We start from the raw sequence: 17,380 nt of genomic DNA, 5'->3' as shown, positions 1-17,380 counted from the left end.
ACTTAGCAGACTAGATTGCTGGAGAATTCTGGGTTGGAAGTAATTTTCCTTCCACGTTTTAAAGATATTGTTCCAGTCTTCTACAATAGCTTCCAGTGCTATTGCTAAGAAATCTGATGATATTCTGAGCTCTTATACTCTTCTGCTTATGTTAGTGTTCTGACATTTCAGTATTACAGTCTTGGTGAAGGTATTTTTATTTATTATTCCAAGGGCCTGTCCATGGGGCCCTCCAATCTAGAAATCCATATCCTTAAATTTTGGGGAAATAATTCCTGTATGATGTTTTAAAATTTTTCCTCCACTTATTGTGTGTGTTTTTTCCTTGAACTTATATTGAGCTTTTTTTTGGGGGGGGTGGGGGGGGGTGGGGGGTACTTTTTCTGTGCCATTTTCTAGATTTAGATTTTTTTATTTATTTTCTGTTGAATTTCCTCAGCTTTTATCTTGAACCCTTTTATAGATATTTATATAATCACAAGAGAACTGGTGCATAAAATTCGTGCACTGAGGGGGGAGGAAGTGTCCCTCAGCCCAGCCTGCACCCTCTCACAATCCAGGACTGCCTTCTTCCAACCACTCACCTGCCTGCCTGCCTTGCTTTTAACCACTTCTACTTGCCAGCCTGATCACCCCCTAATCATTCCCCTGACAGCCTGATCAACACCTAACTGCTCCCCTGCCAGCCTGGTCACTCCCAACTGCCCTTCCCTGCCAGCCATCTTGTGGAGGCCATCTTGTGACCACATGGGAGCATCCATCTTGTGCAAGGGGTGTGATGGTCAATTTGTACATTACCTCTTGATTATAGGTAGGATAGTTTAAATTTCTGTGTTATTTCTTTTTACTTCCAAATATAGAATAGTGGCTACAGGGCCAAACTGCCTGAGATCCCACCCAGTGCTATTTGTGAACTGTGTAATCTTAAATAAGTTATTTAACCTCTCTATGCCTTGCTTTATTAATATTTAGTGTAATAATATATACACCACATAGGGTTCTTGTGAACATTAAATGAGGTAATAGATATAAAGTGCTCTGGACAGTATCTGATAAATAAATGTTAATCATTTTTTTTTCTTGTCTATCTGAGGATATTAAAGTGCTTTTTTATATTTGTTTCCTGTTCCCTGAGGTACTTTTGTTTTGGTTCATTTATTTTGGTCCCAGTCCTTCATACTAAAAGTTTTTACTGGTCATCTGGTGATTCTTACCTGAATTCATATTTATGAAGTATGTGGAGGAGGTAGTAATGGTTACTGACTGGTGAACTTCAAGATGGGGTGAAAATAAAGTAAGCTGGGTTTTTCAGACTCAAATATCAGCATCTGTACTTCTTGTCTCTTGGGCTGGTTAGTTCCCTAAAGAGGAATCCCTTGATTTTCTGCCTGGGAGGGTATAAATCCGGTTCTCAGAAATTTGGGAGTTCAGTGGAGTAGGAAGGCCACTGATATGTTAGTTTGCCAAATCAGAATCAATGCCCTTCTTTTTAGTACAGAGCCTTATCCCCACAGCCAGCTGCACAAACCTCTGCATAAAGTCAACTCCTCCATCGCCTGCTGGGAATGCAGGAAGCAGGTGCTGGTCTATGTATACAGGTCAGAGAGGGGCCACAGGGTGGACAGACTTATCAGCCCCCTAATGAAATTAACAAACATTTCATTGATCCTCACTCCTTATTCGCTTTCAGAGGCACCCAGTCTCCGGTGTCTCCAGCTGTTTGTGCTCCTCACTCTGTGATTCAGATGTGATCTTGCATCTTGCTGGCTTCCCCTCACTGACCCCTCACCCAAGCTTAGGTTCCAGCATTTTCGAGCTTGCTAAGTTAGCTCCAAAATTGTAGTAGATAATACTTATCTGCTCTTGTCTCTTCTCCTATTCTTTTTCTTTTGTAATTAAAAAAAAAAAAAAACTTTTAAATTTAAATGATGGAAAAATACATATTACAAAGTTTCCCATTATAATCAGTTTTAAGTCTACAGTTCAATGGTGCTAAGTATATTCACACTGTTTTGCAACAAACCCCAGGATTCTTTTATCTTGCAAAACTGAAACTCTTTACCCATTAAACACTTCTTCATTCCTCCCTCCCCTCAGCTCCTGCCAACCACCGTTCAACTTTCTGTTTCTAAAAATTTGGCTACTCTAGATACCTCATATAAGTGGAATTATAGAGTATTTGCCTTTTTTTTTTTTTTAAACTGGCTCATGTTACGTAGCATAATGTTCTTAAAATTTATCCATATTATAGCATGCATCTGAATTTCCTTCCTTTTTAAGGCTGAATAATTTAAAATTTTTTATTATTTTTTAAAATTTCATTATGGTTCTCTATTTCTTTTGTCCTTATGAGTCTACAGTTTTATTTTTCCCATTCTTTTCGCCACTAGTTAAGGGTAATTTCAGGAAGCAGAGATAAACTTGTTAGTCCAATCTAGTCCTTCATAGGAAACCCATATTCTATTTATGAAATAGACCATTTAAGGTTATACTTTCTGTTGCTTTTGAGGACCTCTTTAACTTTGCCAGACTCATTAAGGGAGAACAGAATAATGAAGCTGCACTTAGTTTTCATTTAGCACATGAAAATGATGCTTTGATGTTAAGCAAAAACGTTACTTCAAGCAGCTGTTTTTTGGTTGATTATAAACTCTTTCTTAGGAAATCTATTCTAGTGGATCTCACAGTGTGGTCCCCAGACCTGCAGCATTAGCATCACCTGGGTGTTTTACAAAAACACACATCTCCAGGCCCCACCTCAGAGCTCCTGAATCTGGAAATCAGGGGGTGGAGCCAGCAACTGCCTTTATTTTATTTTATTTTTTTTATTATTTTTTTTATTGATCAAGGTATCCCATATTTGTCCTCAACCCGCTCATTCCAATTCCCCCCACTCATGCCCCATCCCCCCTATTGTCCTTGACCACTGGTTAGGCTCATATGTGTGCACATAAGTCCTTTGGTTGATCTCTCCCTTTTATCCCCACCCTCCCTTTGAGGTCCAACAGTCTGACCCATGGCTCCACGGTAATATTACCTGGGGCAAATGGGGAAGTATTTTGGACTTATGCTCCTGACACTTCACAGGTAAGACCAATAACAGCAACTGCCTTTACATAAGCCAGGCAAGTGCTCCTCAGGCTTGCTGAAGTTTGAGAAGTGGGTCTGCCAGAGGCAACCTTTTGCAAAGCCGTATCTAGAGATTAAACTTTCTATGTAGTCTTAGTCCAAATGTGTACTAGATTTTTCAAGTTATGAGGTGACCATCTTTTAACAGGTAAGTTGTGAGGGATAAGTTAGTTCCAAAATTGCTTGGGCTGGTTAGTTCCCTAAAGAGGAATCCCTTTACCAGTCTTAGCAAACTAGAGAATCCTGTACCACTTACAATGCCCCTGTTTTGCACTTATCTCTCAGCTGAAGAGCCTGGCTTGTCATATATTTCTACTGCCTGACCACTTCCTTATCCTGCACACCACTGCCCACACTGACCTAATCAGGAGAGAACTTCTCACTCAAGACCAGCCAATCCACTGGATGATTAAGACCAACTAACTGGATTCTTTCTCTTGAATATAGGAACTAGAGACCCAAAACTGTAGTCAATGCTAAACTGCAAAAGAACATAAAACTGACAGTGATCACCACAGCAAGCACAGCTCCTGTGTCTTTTCAATTTGCCTTTTTCCCTTGAGAGAGTATATGTTTCTTCCAACAAAGACACTTGATCATGATATCTCTTACCTATAGAAAAGAAATGCTGTGTGGTTGATTGGTCATAGTTATTATCATCCACTGTGAAACCTGCCCAAACTTTTGACTTGCCCATACTATTATTCTGTTTTGGCAGCTGCATATAAACAAATTTATGTCTGTGTTCAAATTTTTTTTTTTTTAATTTCCCAAATTTGGTAGCACTCTATTTTATTCCAATGCTGAACGTTTGGAGTTCTTTTGCAATTGCTTCGGATTCCCAGAGAAACTAGTGCAAATTGCTTTGTAAATCAACAACCAAAAAATCAATATCAGTAATGTCCTTTTAAAGAATTCAAAGATCAATAGTCCCCTTAAGCCACTGTCACTGTATTCTAAGGTTCAAAAGGAAATATTCTGAAAATGAAAGCAAAGGAAATCATACATTACCAAAACGTTTATGTGATAGTGAATAAAAGCCAGAATATGATTTGAAATGTGAACATTTGTCCTGAGAACAATATTAACATAATAGGAAGATCATGATCAAGCTTTACTTTTCCAGGTCATGGCTGCTGATTTAAGAATTGATGCAAACAAATATTGTTATAAAAGAGCTGTTTGCAGAGATATTTTAAATCCAACATGTCTTCTCATGTTGTACAACTGTACAATATAACAGTATGGGAAAGACTACATAGGTCATCTAACCAGTTATGCACTTCATGCTTGACTCCCTTCTATCTCCCTAAAGAAATGACAGCCACATGACCTTGGCAGTAAATTCACACACACAAAAAGACTAAATGCATTTTGAAACACGAGGTAGGATGCTACTTTGAAATATGACTATTGTAAATGTTTGGAAAAGGAGTGCTTTTTTTACCCCCTACCATTTCTGAATGAAAGGGTGTTAAGCATTGTGACAGACTTTGATTATTGTTCCCAGAATCCATTCCCCTTAATCTGCAAATGTTTACTTGGCACACGAGTACCCATAATGAAGATTACATTCTCAAGCTTTCCTTACAGCCAGGTGTTACAGTTAATATTGCCATGTAGTAACACATTACCCCGAAACTTGGGAGGCTTAACACAACCTTTCTATTATGCTCACAGATTCTGTGGGTCAGGATTTCAGCCAGGGAATGACAGGACTTTGACTGCAACCACATGTCACGGAATGAAAACATTTTCGCTGTTTCTGTCACACTGGGAGGACTTCTGTCTAAGTAGTCACACACCCATCCCAATTCATGGGGGGGGGAGGGGGGGAATAAGACTTCAACTATTGATAGGGGAGTGTCAGTGACACTGTAGAAGAGCACATGATACAGGAGATAGATATGTTTGCAGCCATTTTTTTTGAAAATGCAATTTGTCACACCATAGATGTGTCCATCTGGAGTGAGTTCTATGGGGTGTGTGTGGGATCAAGGGCAAGTTCCCTTCTCTTTTCCAGTTTCCTCTTGGCTAAAATGTGGACGAGATGACTGAAAATGGAGCAGTAATTTTGGACCACAAACTGAGAATTACAGAGTAGGGGGGCTGGAAAGAGCCTGGGCGCCTGATGATCATGGAACCATAGCATTCCTGAACTGCTCACATTTTACATTATAGACAGTAAGTTCTATCTTCTTTAAGCCACTGTATTTTGTGTTTTCTGCCATGTGTGAACAATGCTAATCTTAATAAAAACATAATGAATAAACACAGATAATGCAAGTTTGTCTTAAATTACAACATGTATAAAGATAATAAGGCTTACATGGTTAGAGTTTGGTTAATATTGTAAGCAATGCAAGTGAGATCATGGTATTTAATAAAAGCTTGCCTCTTGAAATGCTTAATACTCACATTACCATATTTAAAATCATATGAGGTTAAAAAGAAATGAAAATAGAGAAAACTTTCACTTATGGAGTGAATTCACATTGGATTACTAAAAAAGGTTAGTATCAAGATATATTTTTTATAAAAGTGACTTTTTTGTTACATCTCAATTTTTAGTCTCTGAATTTCCTGAGTCCTGTATTTACTCTTTTTTTGTGGGTAGAAAGATAACTCAGAATAATTAAGTGAGCTTGCCCTTGAAATACTTTATTCTATATAATAAAAGCCTAATATGCAAATCGACCAAACAGTGGAACAACCGGTCACTTTGATGTGCACTGACCACCAGAGGGCTGACACTCAACGCAGGAGCTGCTCCCAGCTCGCCAAGGCAGGTGCCAGCAGGCCACCTCTCCCCCCCTCATCACCCCACTCTCGCCCTACAGATAGGCCAGGTCTAGAGACCTGCCAGCCAGGTCTAGGGACCCTACTCATGCAGGAATTTCGTGCACTGGGCCTCTAGTTTACAATAATATGATGGTCATTGTGGAAAATGAACTATGTGTTTTTAAATAGCACCTAACTGGTAAAAGACAACTGTATAATTCAAAATTGTAAACATTTGAGGAACTAGCCTCATTTCAAAAATCAAGATTTCTACTTTGAAAACACACATCTCTAACTCTGTTATCCTTATATTGAAGCATTCAAAATCAGTCAAGGCCTAAGGGAAAGTCTTAAAATGAACAATAAGAGTCCAAGCAAGCAAAGTTTTCCTTGCTTTGGGACCATCTGTCCTAACTAGGACATTTTATTCTAGTTTCTGCCGTATCCTATTTGAAGGGTATGAACTAACTATGACAACTGCCTCACAATAAATAGTGCATTTGTTTCAATAAATAGTAGTCAATGAATAGGGTGGAAATGGAATACTAGTATCATGAGAGCAAAACATAATAGACCAAACGGATGGAGAAAAACTGGATAAAATGTGGTTGGAGGAAAAAAGATGGGGGTGGAGGGAGGGAATATTTCTTTGTCCACCTGAGAACCAGTGCCACTCTATGACTTTTTAAAAATATATATTTTATTTTTTACAGAGAGGAAGAAAGAGGGATAGAGTTAGAAACATCAATGAGAATCATCGACCAGCTGCCTCTTGCACACCCCCTACTGGGGATGTGCCCACAACCAAGGTACATGCCCTTGACCGGAATGGAACCGGGGACCAGAATGGAACCCGGAACCCGGAACCCGGGAGCAGGCCCCTGTTCTATCCACTGAGCCAAACCGGTTTCGGCTGACTTCAAACAAAAGACGTCGCCAACCCTTATCAAAGCTACTGGATTCTCAGGAGAAGATAAAACGCCGCCGCCGCCAGCACGGAGGTGGAGACGGAAGTTTCCGGGCGGGAACGTGGCCCCGCGGCTCCCGCCCGCTCCGGGGCGCGCGGACGGACAGGTGGCCGGCGAGGTGCCGCCGGTGGAGCCGGAGGGACGGGCACCGCCCCGGGGGGCGCAGGGCGGGGCCCCGCGCCTCCACGGCGCGCCGGAGCCGGGCTCCCAGCGAACCCGCCCGCCGGCGGCCGCGAGCCCCGCAGCCACCCGGCCGGGGGACGCGCGGCGCCCGCCGGTGCGGTTGCCATGGTTTCCGGGGTCACGTGGGCGCCGGCGGGCGCTCCCGGGCGCGCGCCGCGGGGGCCGGGGGCGGGGCGCCGGGCGGGGGCGGGGGAGAGAGAGGAGCGGCCGCGGCGGCAGCGGGAGGAGCCGGAGATGCAGCCAGCCCTCCGCGGGCCGCGCTCGCTCCGCCGCCGCCGCTGCCGCCGCTGCCCCGAGGAGGAGCCGCGCGCCGGGCCAGCCGGGCCGCCGGGCCCACCGCGCCGCGCCTGCCGCCGGTAGCGCCGCCGGCACCGTCCGCCGCCGCAGGGCCGGAGGCCTGTCCGGGGAGGGGGCGAGGGCGGCGCGCCGGCGCCCGCCGCCCGCCAGGCCGGCAGGATGAGCATCGAGATCCCGGCGGGGCTGACGGAGCTGCTGCAGGGCTTCACGGTGGAGGTGCTGCGGCACCAGCCGCCGGACCTGCTGGAGTTCGCGCTGCAGCACTTCACGCGCCTGCGGCGGGAGAGCGAGCGCAAGGGCGCCGCGCGGGGCTCCGGCCATGAGGGCAAAGCCGCGGCCGCCAACGCCGCCGCCGCCGGGGGCGGCACCCCCAGCAAGGGCGTCAACTTCGCCGAGGAGCCCATGCACACCGACTCCGAGAACGGGGAGCCGGAGCAGGAGCCGGAGGAGGAGGACGAGGCCGCCGCGGACACGGTGGCGTTCAACGGTGAGGACCGCGGGCCCCCGATCGCCCCCTCTCCCTGCCGCCTCCATCCCCGGGGCCCCGGATCCGCAGCTCTCCCCCCTCCCCCCACCTCTCTGCCCGCGCTCCCCACCTTCCTGCCCACCGCGCCCACCCCCTCAGCATCCATTTCTGTCTTCCCCGCTCGCCCACCTTTCTACCCCGCTCTCCTGCCATGCTTTCCCCCCTCCGGCCCCTCCCCTGCAGGTGGGAGCTGAAAGCTACCGGTTCTCAGCCCGCCTGTCTGTCCCCTCTCCCTCCGGTGCTGGGCGGGGAGCCCGGGGGAGGCCGGCGTGGGGTGGGCATCTCTCTGCAGGACCGCTCTCCCGGCGGCTGGAGGACGGGGATCATGATGCATAAAGGAAACGGGTCCGCTCATAGCGTCCTCGTCCAGCCCTTACATGTTTATCAATGGAGTGTCCAGAGCGAAAAGGCCAGGGGGTGTCCAATTGCATTGGCTTTGTGGTGAGGAGAGCATCTTCTCCGAGAGGGGCGTGAAATTGCAGAACAGAATGTATGGTGACAGCTTGGACATTGTCGGAAACAAAGTAACCTATTATTTCCCCATGTGCCAATACCCAAGCGTTGTGTTCCTATTGGACACACTTACAAGAGGATCCCTTTTGTAAGCCTGGGACACACAGGGTCTTTGGGATGAGGAAACTGGCTCATAGTTTGCGGTTGTTGTTTTGTATAAAACAAATATTGAATGGTTCGGTGCCTTAGGGGGGGAAAGAGTGTGTGAAAACACGATAGGAAGTTTTCGAGAGCTTGTTAGTTGTCTTTAGAATGAAAAGCCAATGAGGAACTGTAAGGACTGTGCCAGGCATTGAATCTGGAAAGAATGAATGGGAAAGAAAAAGGGATTTTTCTCAAAGCGCTGCTCCTGTCAAGTCCCACCCTCCTGCTTACAACCCTCTTTTCCTAACACACACACACACACACACACACACACACACACACAATCTCCTGCCTCTATTTACACAAACGCCTAATACCCGTCTTCATGGCATCCCAAGCTGAACCAACATGGTGTGCGCTTTGCAGGGGTTTCTCTTTGTGGTGGAAGGCAAAGGTGTGTTCAGCAGCGCGCCAGCTTGTATTTATTTACACTGCTTGCGGTTTGTGCCCGCAGCACGTCTCATGTAATGAAAACATGTTCGAGTGTAATTTTCTTGTGTACGTGCCTAGGAAGGTGTTTCTTTTCTTTGCAAGATTGTTGCAATATATTGTAAAATGAATATACCTTGAGCTTCTTCAAAACAGTCACAGAATCCCTGGAAATTAGTGCTTTGTGAAGATAAGGGGAAAGATTGTTACTTAATTTTTTTTTTTTTAAATCAGTCTTAATTGTTCGTTTTTGCACAAGAATTTAATCAAGTGCTTTATTTCCCAGGAACAAGAAAAGGATAAAAGAATACATATTATAAACAGATGCGAAGAAGAAGCCATTAATGGGTGACACAAAGGGCAGAGGCATCTCATACCTTTTCTTGTGCTTCCAACATGCACATGCACACATGTGTACATACATATGCACATGCACACACACAAAGGAAAAAGGGACTAGTTTCCAAGGCTGGAGGAAATTAGGCACCAAGGAGGAAATTAGGCACCAAAATATTTTAGTATAGCTAAAATATTTTAGCTATACTAACAACATATTGTATTGACCATGTATGGTCAATACAATATGTTGTTAGTATAGCTAAAATATTTTGCTTGAATAATGCTTTTGAAGTACTTGGCATTGATGATTTCATTTTTTCCTTACAGTAATGTATGTTATACACAGCAGATTTCATTTCTATTTTGGAATGAAAAAATTAGCTATTAACTTCTAAACATCAGGGATCATTTATATGGTTTTGTATTCTCCAAGGAACCTTTATTGCAAAAATTACTCAGTGTGAGTTTTAATACATACTTGTTAACCATTTGCCCTTTTTACCCCAGACCTAACCCTGAGGACTTAAAACCTTTAACTGCAACCAAATACAATTTCATCATTATCACACACACACACACACACACACACACACACACACCCCATCAGAAACTTCGGCAATGGTACTTCCCTCAACTAGGTGCAGTAGAAAATGCCTAGTATTTTCTATTATACTCAGGTGTCTGTCTCTCTCTCTCTCTCTCTCTCTCTCTCTCTCTCTCTCTCTCCTAAATTGTTTTGAAACCTGGAATTTATTAACAATTACAGGTGCCCCGGCCAGGTGCCTTAGTTGATTAGAATATTGTCCCATGCGCCAAAAGGGTTGTGGCTTCGATTCCTGGTCAGGGCATATATCTAGGTTGTGGGTTTGATCCCCAGCCAGGGTGTGTACAGGAGGCATCCGATTGATGTTTCTCTTTCTCTCTCTCTCTCCCTCCCTTTCCTCTCTCTCTAAAATCAATTTTTTAAAAAGCACACACACATATCCTTAGGTAATGAATTAAAAAACAATAATTACAGGTTACTAAGGGACTGGCAAACTTTTTTGTAAAGGTTCAAACAGTAAATACTTGAGACTTTGTGAGCAACATTTGGTCTCTATCACATTCATCTTTTTCTCGTGTTATTTTATTTCTGCTAATTCTCACCCGAGGATATTTTTTCCATTGCTTTTCAGAGAGTGAAAGGGAGAGGGCAGGGGAGAAAGAGACACACTTGGATTGGCCCACATGTGCCCCGGGGGTGGGGAGTGAGCCCACAACCCAGGTACATGCACTTGACCAGGAATTGAACCCTTGATGTTCTAACTAGTTAGAACACAGGCCAGGCATATTCTTTTTCTTTTTTTTTTTTTTTTTTTAAACAACCCTTTGAACACATATTCCCTCTGGAGGTTGGGATTATACAAAATTGGTCACAGACCAAGGCCATAAGTGTGCCAACTTCTGGTCAGAGATGGGGGGAAAAGTGGTGCCATCGGAAAACAAACCGACTGGCGCTTGTCAATTTCATGTCTAGGTCGAAAACAGTGCCAGAATATATTTTTTAAAAATACTGGGTAATTCTACTAGCGTGGTAGAGAAGAAGTGCTAGAAGATACGTCCTAACTTACTATGACACACACACAAGACCAGCTGGATCAGCTATTCTTAAATGTTAGTATGCATGTCAAGGAAGTTTAATTCGGAAGTGAATATTTCCAGGTGCCGTTCTTAGAGAGCTTTCTTGGGCTGGGACATGGGATCCCCCTGCCCCCTCAGACATGCCTGATCTTTCTGATATTCACAGTTCCCTGACCTCACTTGGAGAAACATTGATCAGCAAACAGTGATGATGATAATATCTTTCTCATATTAACAGTTAAAAAATAGCTGCCATTTATTGGCATTCATTGTGCACTAGGCACTAGCTAAATGCTCCAGTTCATTCTCCCAGCCTTAGGAGAAGGGGAAGACTGTCACTTCCCAATATTTCACAGCTAGGATGCTACAAGACCAGGATGGGAACACAGGTAGACTGGGCTCCATCCCTATACTTTTACTCCCAGCTTTTATCTCTGGAAGGGGATGGGGCTGGTGTCATCTGAGGGTTTTTTATTTGTTTGTTTGTTAGTTTTAATGTTAAGCTCTACCTTAATGTGGTTTATCCTTAAAGCTCCAAAAAATTAACTCATCCATGGTCACACACAGAGGGCTAGTAAGTAGCAGAGCCTGGTTTCTTACATCTCTCTGATCCAAGCCTATCAGGGAGTTATTCCTAAATTAAATTCATACAGGTCAGGTTTTCCTGGTTATTTTTCCACTAATGGTGATAAAATTGCATTGATTGGTCCATCTCAATTCTTATGAATTGCTTTAGGACAAGTACTGCTATTTGTAAGAGAAGGGGCGAATAGGCAAGTATTGACCCAAAGAGGCAAGTTCTTGACTGTGAAACTGGTACCCGTTGACTCCCATAGGGGATCAGGCATATGACAATGACCTCTCAGTGTGCAGGTTGAATCAAACAAGCCAGCGGGGTCTGTAGCATGGACATTGATGGCACCAGCTCAAATAGAGGGGTGAAAGTGGTCTTTACTTTTCTGCTGGTCGCTTTCCCATACCTCTCCAATTTTGTTCTAATTTTATCACTTCTAATTTCTGTTTTTCAGTTTGCTGTCAATTCTGTTTCAAAGGACAATTTTAGGTGTTAGAATAATGGCATATGGAGATCCCCCTTTTAGGGAACTGTTGAGGTCCTAAAAAAAAGCTATAATGGAGACTCTGCCTCCCTCTGTCCCAGTGTAGAGAGTGACTAGAGCTTGACCTGTCACTTCCGAAAAGGTAGTGTCCCCAGACTTAGAATTTATTAGAAGGGTTTAGAGCTTACAGGCCAAACAGTTGGATTAAACCAATTTGTAGAGGAATCTATGATAATTACAGGTTCCCCCATCTGAAAATAGAGCATTCCTATGAAATCTTTTGAAAAGTGAAGAAGCAATTACAGTTGAACCTGGAACAACAGGAAGGGGGGCGGTTAGGAGTGCCAACCTCCCATGCAGTCGGAAATCCATGCATAATTTTTGAGTACCCCCAAAACTTAACTACTGATAGCCTTCTGTTGAGTGGGAGCCTTACTGGTAACATAAACAGTTTATAACACACACATTTTGTATTTTATGTGTGTTATGTACTATATCCTTACAATAAAATAAGCTATAGAAAAGAAATTTATTAAGGAAATCATAAAGAAGAGAAAATATTTCTATATTATTTATGGGGGGAAAATCTTCATAGAAGTAGACTCACACACTTCAAACCCGTGGTGTTCAAGGGTCAACTGTATCATTAATTAATATGGAAAATGTATTGACCCAAAAGATAACCTACCAAATCATGCCAAGTAGCACATAAAACCTAAAATAACACTAACTTATAATGAAAGCAGTGCCATTCTTGCTACTCAGGGTGTGCACTATCTCTATAATGGCTTGCTGAACTGTTTTTGCTTTTCGCCTTTTTTTTTTTCATGAAAACAAAAATCCTCTTTGTATTTTTTTCAGTTAGTGAAAACAGCTAAGAACTAATTGCAGGTGTTTTGTAAAAGCAAAGTGGCCTAAACATTAACTTTTGAAAAGAAAGGATACCTGTAGTGGTTTTATATAGGCATCATTGTAAGATATTGCGTTGCTCAATAATTTCTTCAGTGAAATTGCTGAATTTATAAAAATTAAATAAAATTCGAAAATACTCTGATAAATTGACAAGTGGCCAGAACATAATGAATAATATATGGGTATATGAAAAGCAATCAACCTGGGAGAAAATTAATCAAATATAAAATATGGAAGTAATTTCCTATATCATGGAAGAAAAAGAGCTACAATTCCAAGTGGATACACAAGCAAAAAAAATATAGAACCATACCTAAGAAGCAAAGTATATAAATAGGATTTTACCATGTAAAACCTATGACTCAGACTATATCAAATATTTGTTGGAGGATCTTACTTATTTTTAATTTTTTATGATTTAAGGGATCCTTCAGAATCATGCAGAATATTGGAAAGTTGGAGCTTGTGATGGGGGTGGAAGTGGTGGTGGTGGTGTTGGAGGAGGAGGGGGAGGAGGGAGGCTAAGAAAACATTTATTATGAGAAGACATGGTTGAAAGAGAGTTGAGAAGAATGGTCATGTGTCCAGAAAAGTTTTCTTAGATGATTATGAGCAAATACCTGTTAGATACAGACTTAGAACTAAAGCTGCACTGTAACCCGAAGAATAAAAGCCAGATTCATCTGTTGAAATGGTTTATGTGGTCTTCTTAAAATGAGCTGATGGCCAAGCAGTAAGGACAGTAGGCAGATTGACTTCCCAAGAATCCGCTATGGAGATATTCTTAACCATGCTCATACTAGGAGTGAGAAGCATGTTTATTTGTTGAGTTCATGGCCTAACTGGTAGCAATCATAGCTCTAAATAATTGTTGCTTTGGCTGATTTATTAGGTTCACCTCTGTGTGCCTTTATATAAGAACTTGCTCTCTCTGTGGTGACTAGAGATTATTAAAAGACAAAGCAACCAATCATCAGCTCTTGCCTCCTGCTACATGTAGCTGCCAACACATGACGAGAGAAATTTTAATAGTTGGGGTTACCTTAAGCAACTAACTGAAAGTTAAAATATTTTATATCATCAACCTCTCAAATACATTTAACTGGTTTGAAAAAATGTTCATGAAAATCAGCTTTTTTGGATTAACTTTAAATTCAGGCATTATTTATTTTCTTTTATATATGAAGTGCTGTGCTAGGCATGTTGATATGTTATCATACTAATAGTACCTATCTCATAAAGTTGTTACAAGGATAAATAGATTAATATTTGTAAGGCTCATAGCAAACATTTCAGTGCACACAGCAAACATTGGTTTCATGTTAAACAAATTATCTCATTAACATGAAATCTTACAGCCGTGTAAGCTTTTCTTGCAGAAGAGCAATTTGGTGGAAATTAATCTGGCATTTGCACTTTTTAGAAAGATGAAGTAGGAAAGGAGTTTATGTGCAGTTCTACTTAGGATTTAATGTGCAGTTATGTTGCACAGCTAAAAAACCCACATCCTTGCAACTCGTAATTTGTAGCTAAGAGCCCAGGATTTTGTATGAATGCGACTTAATTGTCTTTGGCCATTAGAAATTTATGTGACAGTTTTTAATAGATTACATCATTCATGACAAATGGCTAAAATTTTGAAGCTATTATTTTACTTATAAACATAAAACAATAATATTAGAGATTTTAAAAATATTTTTTAGCTATAGATGGTAATTGTGATTTTCAGAGTAGATAGTTAAGACTATTTTCAGTTGATTTTGGAGAGAGGGAGAGAGAAATAAAGAAACATCAGTGTGAGAGAGAAAAACATTGATCAGCTGCCTCCTACACACACCCTGACTGGGATCAAACTCACAACCTGAGTAGGTGCCCTGACCAGGAATCGAACCCGCCAGCCACCTTTTGGTGTATAGAATGACACTCCAACCAACTGAGCCACACTGGCCAGGGCAAAAACATTATTAATTTTGCTATTAGTATTAAGTGAATTGCTTTAGTATTGATATTAGAAAATCAAAGGACTTAAAATTGCCCTTTTTCAAACTCTTATTCATATATATATATATATTTTTAGGTTTTAGGAAAAGGGAGGGGTGAGGTAAAGGGAGAAAGGCAAGGAGAGGGAGGGATGGAGGAAACAGAATAGAGAGAGGGAGGAGGAGGAAGGAGTAAAATCAGTTAGGGCTTGTGAAAGGTTCTTTGAGTGAATTATACTTTGTCTGAAGACAGGGCATGGAATATGAAAACTCCTAAACAAAAATTGAAGCATTGGATGCTGGCATGTGTCTACTTAAGAATCAAGCCATTACTTAATGTGAAATGTGATAGTTATAAACTTTCCATTTGAGGTTGCACATAAAGTAATGGACTATGTCTGGGTGGGACTGGAGCAAATATTTAATGATTATTTATTATTGCAAATCTCATTTCATAGACCTCAGTAAATTTCCAGCTTTCAAGGTTTTGTTCATAATTGTGTCAAACAACAAATGTGTTTCTTTTTAAACTGTAAATACTAGCAAGAGATCGTGGAATTGATCGATGAGGAGTTTATTTGTAGCCCACTAAATAACTTAATAAGAGCAGTAGCAATAGAGGGGGCGTGTGGTGGAAGGTGGGATTGATATGCTATGTGAGAGTGAAGAATTCTGTTAAGGACACTGAGTAGTAACTGACTGCAGGGTCTACTTTTTTAGTGTCTAGAGTCACATGATCCCAGAAAGGGGCTGAGACCTGAGGAAGGAATATGTGAAAGCTGGAAGGTAGGATGCCATGCTGATCCACGCATCGACTCACTGCAGAAATTTTTGAGAGTCAACGCCTCCTTTTATTTTTTAAGAAAAAAATATTATTCTCTTAAGCTTTCCATCTCTAGACTTCTTAAGAATTAGTCCTTTTGTTAGAGACTGTCTCATAGATAGTATATGTAATCTGTTTTATTTAACAGGTAGAGCAGCTGGGAGCCAGAGAAGTTTCTCATTCATATATAGTTGGTTTTGAGTTTCTTCTACAGAGAACTGTCACTTACACTTTGAGTGCTATTTATATTAACTTATATGCTTCAAATTATTTCTGCCTTCCATCAAGGTGATAAATAAGGTTTAAAAGGCTATGCCAGCGATTTTCAACCGGTGTGCTGTAAGAACTTTTAAAACATGCAATACCTGACTATTTAGTCGGGGGCACTGACCTCTTTTTTCTTAAATTCTAAAAAAATTAACAACACTCAACATAATAGCCATCCAGTGTGAAAGAATTAAAATGTATACCCCCTTTTTTTGTTTTCAGGTCGGCCAAAAATATATTCTTTTGGTGTGCCATAGAATTTTAGTAATTAGCGCTTTATTTGTATCATGAGATGAAAAAGGTTGAAAATTACTGGGCTAGGCTAAAAAAGAAGTACTTTTGTACTTTTGCCTTCAAAATTAACTTTTTTTTTTCTCATTGATTTTTTAAATTGCAGTGAAATCTCATTTTAGGGTTTATTTTTGTATTGCTTCAGAAGAGAGTATTGAAAAGAAAAAGAGTGCAGAGATTTTTCTGAGTCGGGTGAATTATGGTCATCAACATTGGCCCTGTTCTTACTGTCCTTGCACTCATTCATGCCATTAAATTTTTGGTTGGGATAGTCCCACAGCCCTACAGAAAAATCTCAGTAAGATGCTGATCCTTATCTTTATTTTATGGGGGCTAGTTTTGTGTTTCAGAAATTCAAAATGACTCAAACTGTTCCATTATGTAATTATTTTGTGGAAAGAATTTGATCTAAAATTTGTAGGTCATGGCTTACATGAAAACAAAACAATCTTAAAAAAAGTCAGATATATAAACACAGTTGGTGTAACATTTATAAATGTTTCAGTAATAGCCTCTGCCATGTGTAGCTTAATATGTTTGGAAACTAAAATAAAATTCATTCCAGTTGCTGCTGTTTAAAAATGTTTCTGTGATTTTAAAAAAAGACATAAGGTCAAAATATAAACACATGTTCCACATAAAAGTGGAGCCAAGAAGATATACTGTATACAGTTATTCCTGTATCCGTTTGGCTAGGGATTGACATTGTTTAGTTTACATTAACTGTTCCAAGGCAAAATAGTTCATGGCAGTGATATTGAGGGGATTTTTTTTTGGATTAAAAAGAAGGAAAAAATCTTCCATTTGTTTAAATATATTTCAGGCCCCAAAAGCATCATTCCAAAAGATTATCTAAATTAAAATGTGACTCAGCTGTTTCATTTCAGTTACTATAGAAAGCTAAAGTTTATGAAATGATATTTTTTAAATTTAATAATTGTTAACATTTTGGCTGCTTAACTACCAGACATTGAGAAAGAAAAAAAACAAAAACAAAAAAGGAAAAAAAAAACAAACCTGCTTATACATCTTTAGCCCTCCCCAAAGTAAGTGGTGAAGTCAGGATTTGAACCCAACAGTCTGAGTTCAGAGCCTATCTCCTTAACCACAGTACATGTACT

General features: G+C 41.2%; 1 protein-coding gene across 1 annotated transcript in view; it reads left to right on the top strand.

The window, feature by feature from the left end:
* Nucleotides 1–7,368: 7,368 nt before the first annotated feature.
* PRKAR2B (protein kinase cAMP-dependent type II regulatory subunit beta) overlaps nt 7,369–17,380 on the top strand; it is a 59,735-nt gene continuing 49,723 nt past the window's right edge. The window contains exon 1 of the mRNA XM_084896434.1: nt 7,369–7,845. Coding sequence (XP_084752560.1) covers nt 7,518–7,845 — 328 coding nt within the window. The 5' untranslated portion in view covers nt 7,369–7,517. The remainder of the gene's footprint in view (nt 7,846–17,380) is intronic.

This window comes from Pipistrellus hanaki, assembly GCF_964339955.1.
Source record: "Pipistrellus hanaki genome assembly, chromosome: 10".
Taxonomy (NCBI): domain Eukaryota; kingdom Metazoa; phylum Chordata; class Mammalia; order Chiroptera; family Vespertilionidae; genus Pipistrellus; species Pipistrellus hanaki.
The sequence above is the reverse complement of the archived record's forward strand: the minus strand, read 5'-3'. Positions and strand labels throughout refer to the sequence as shown.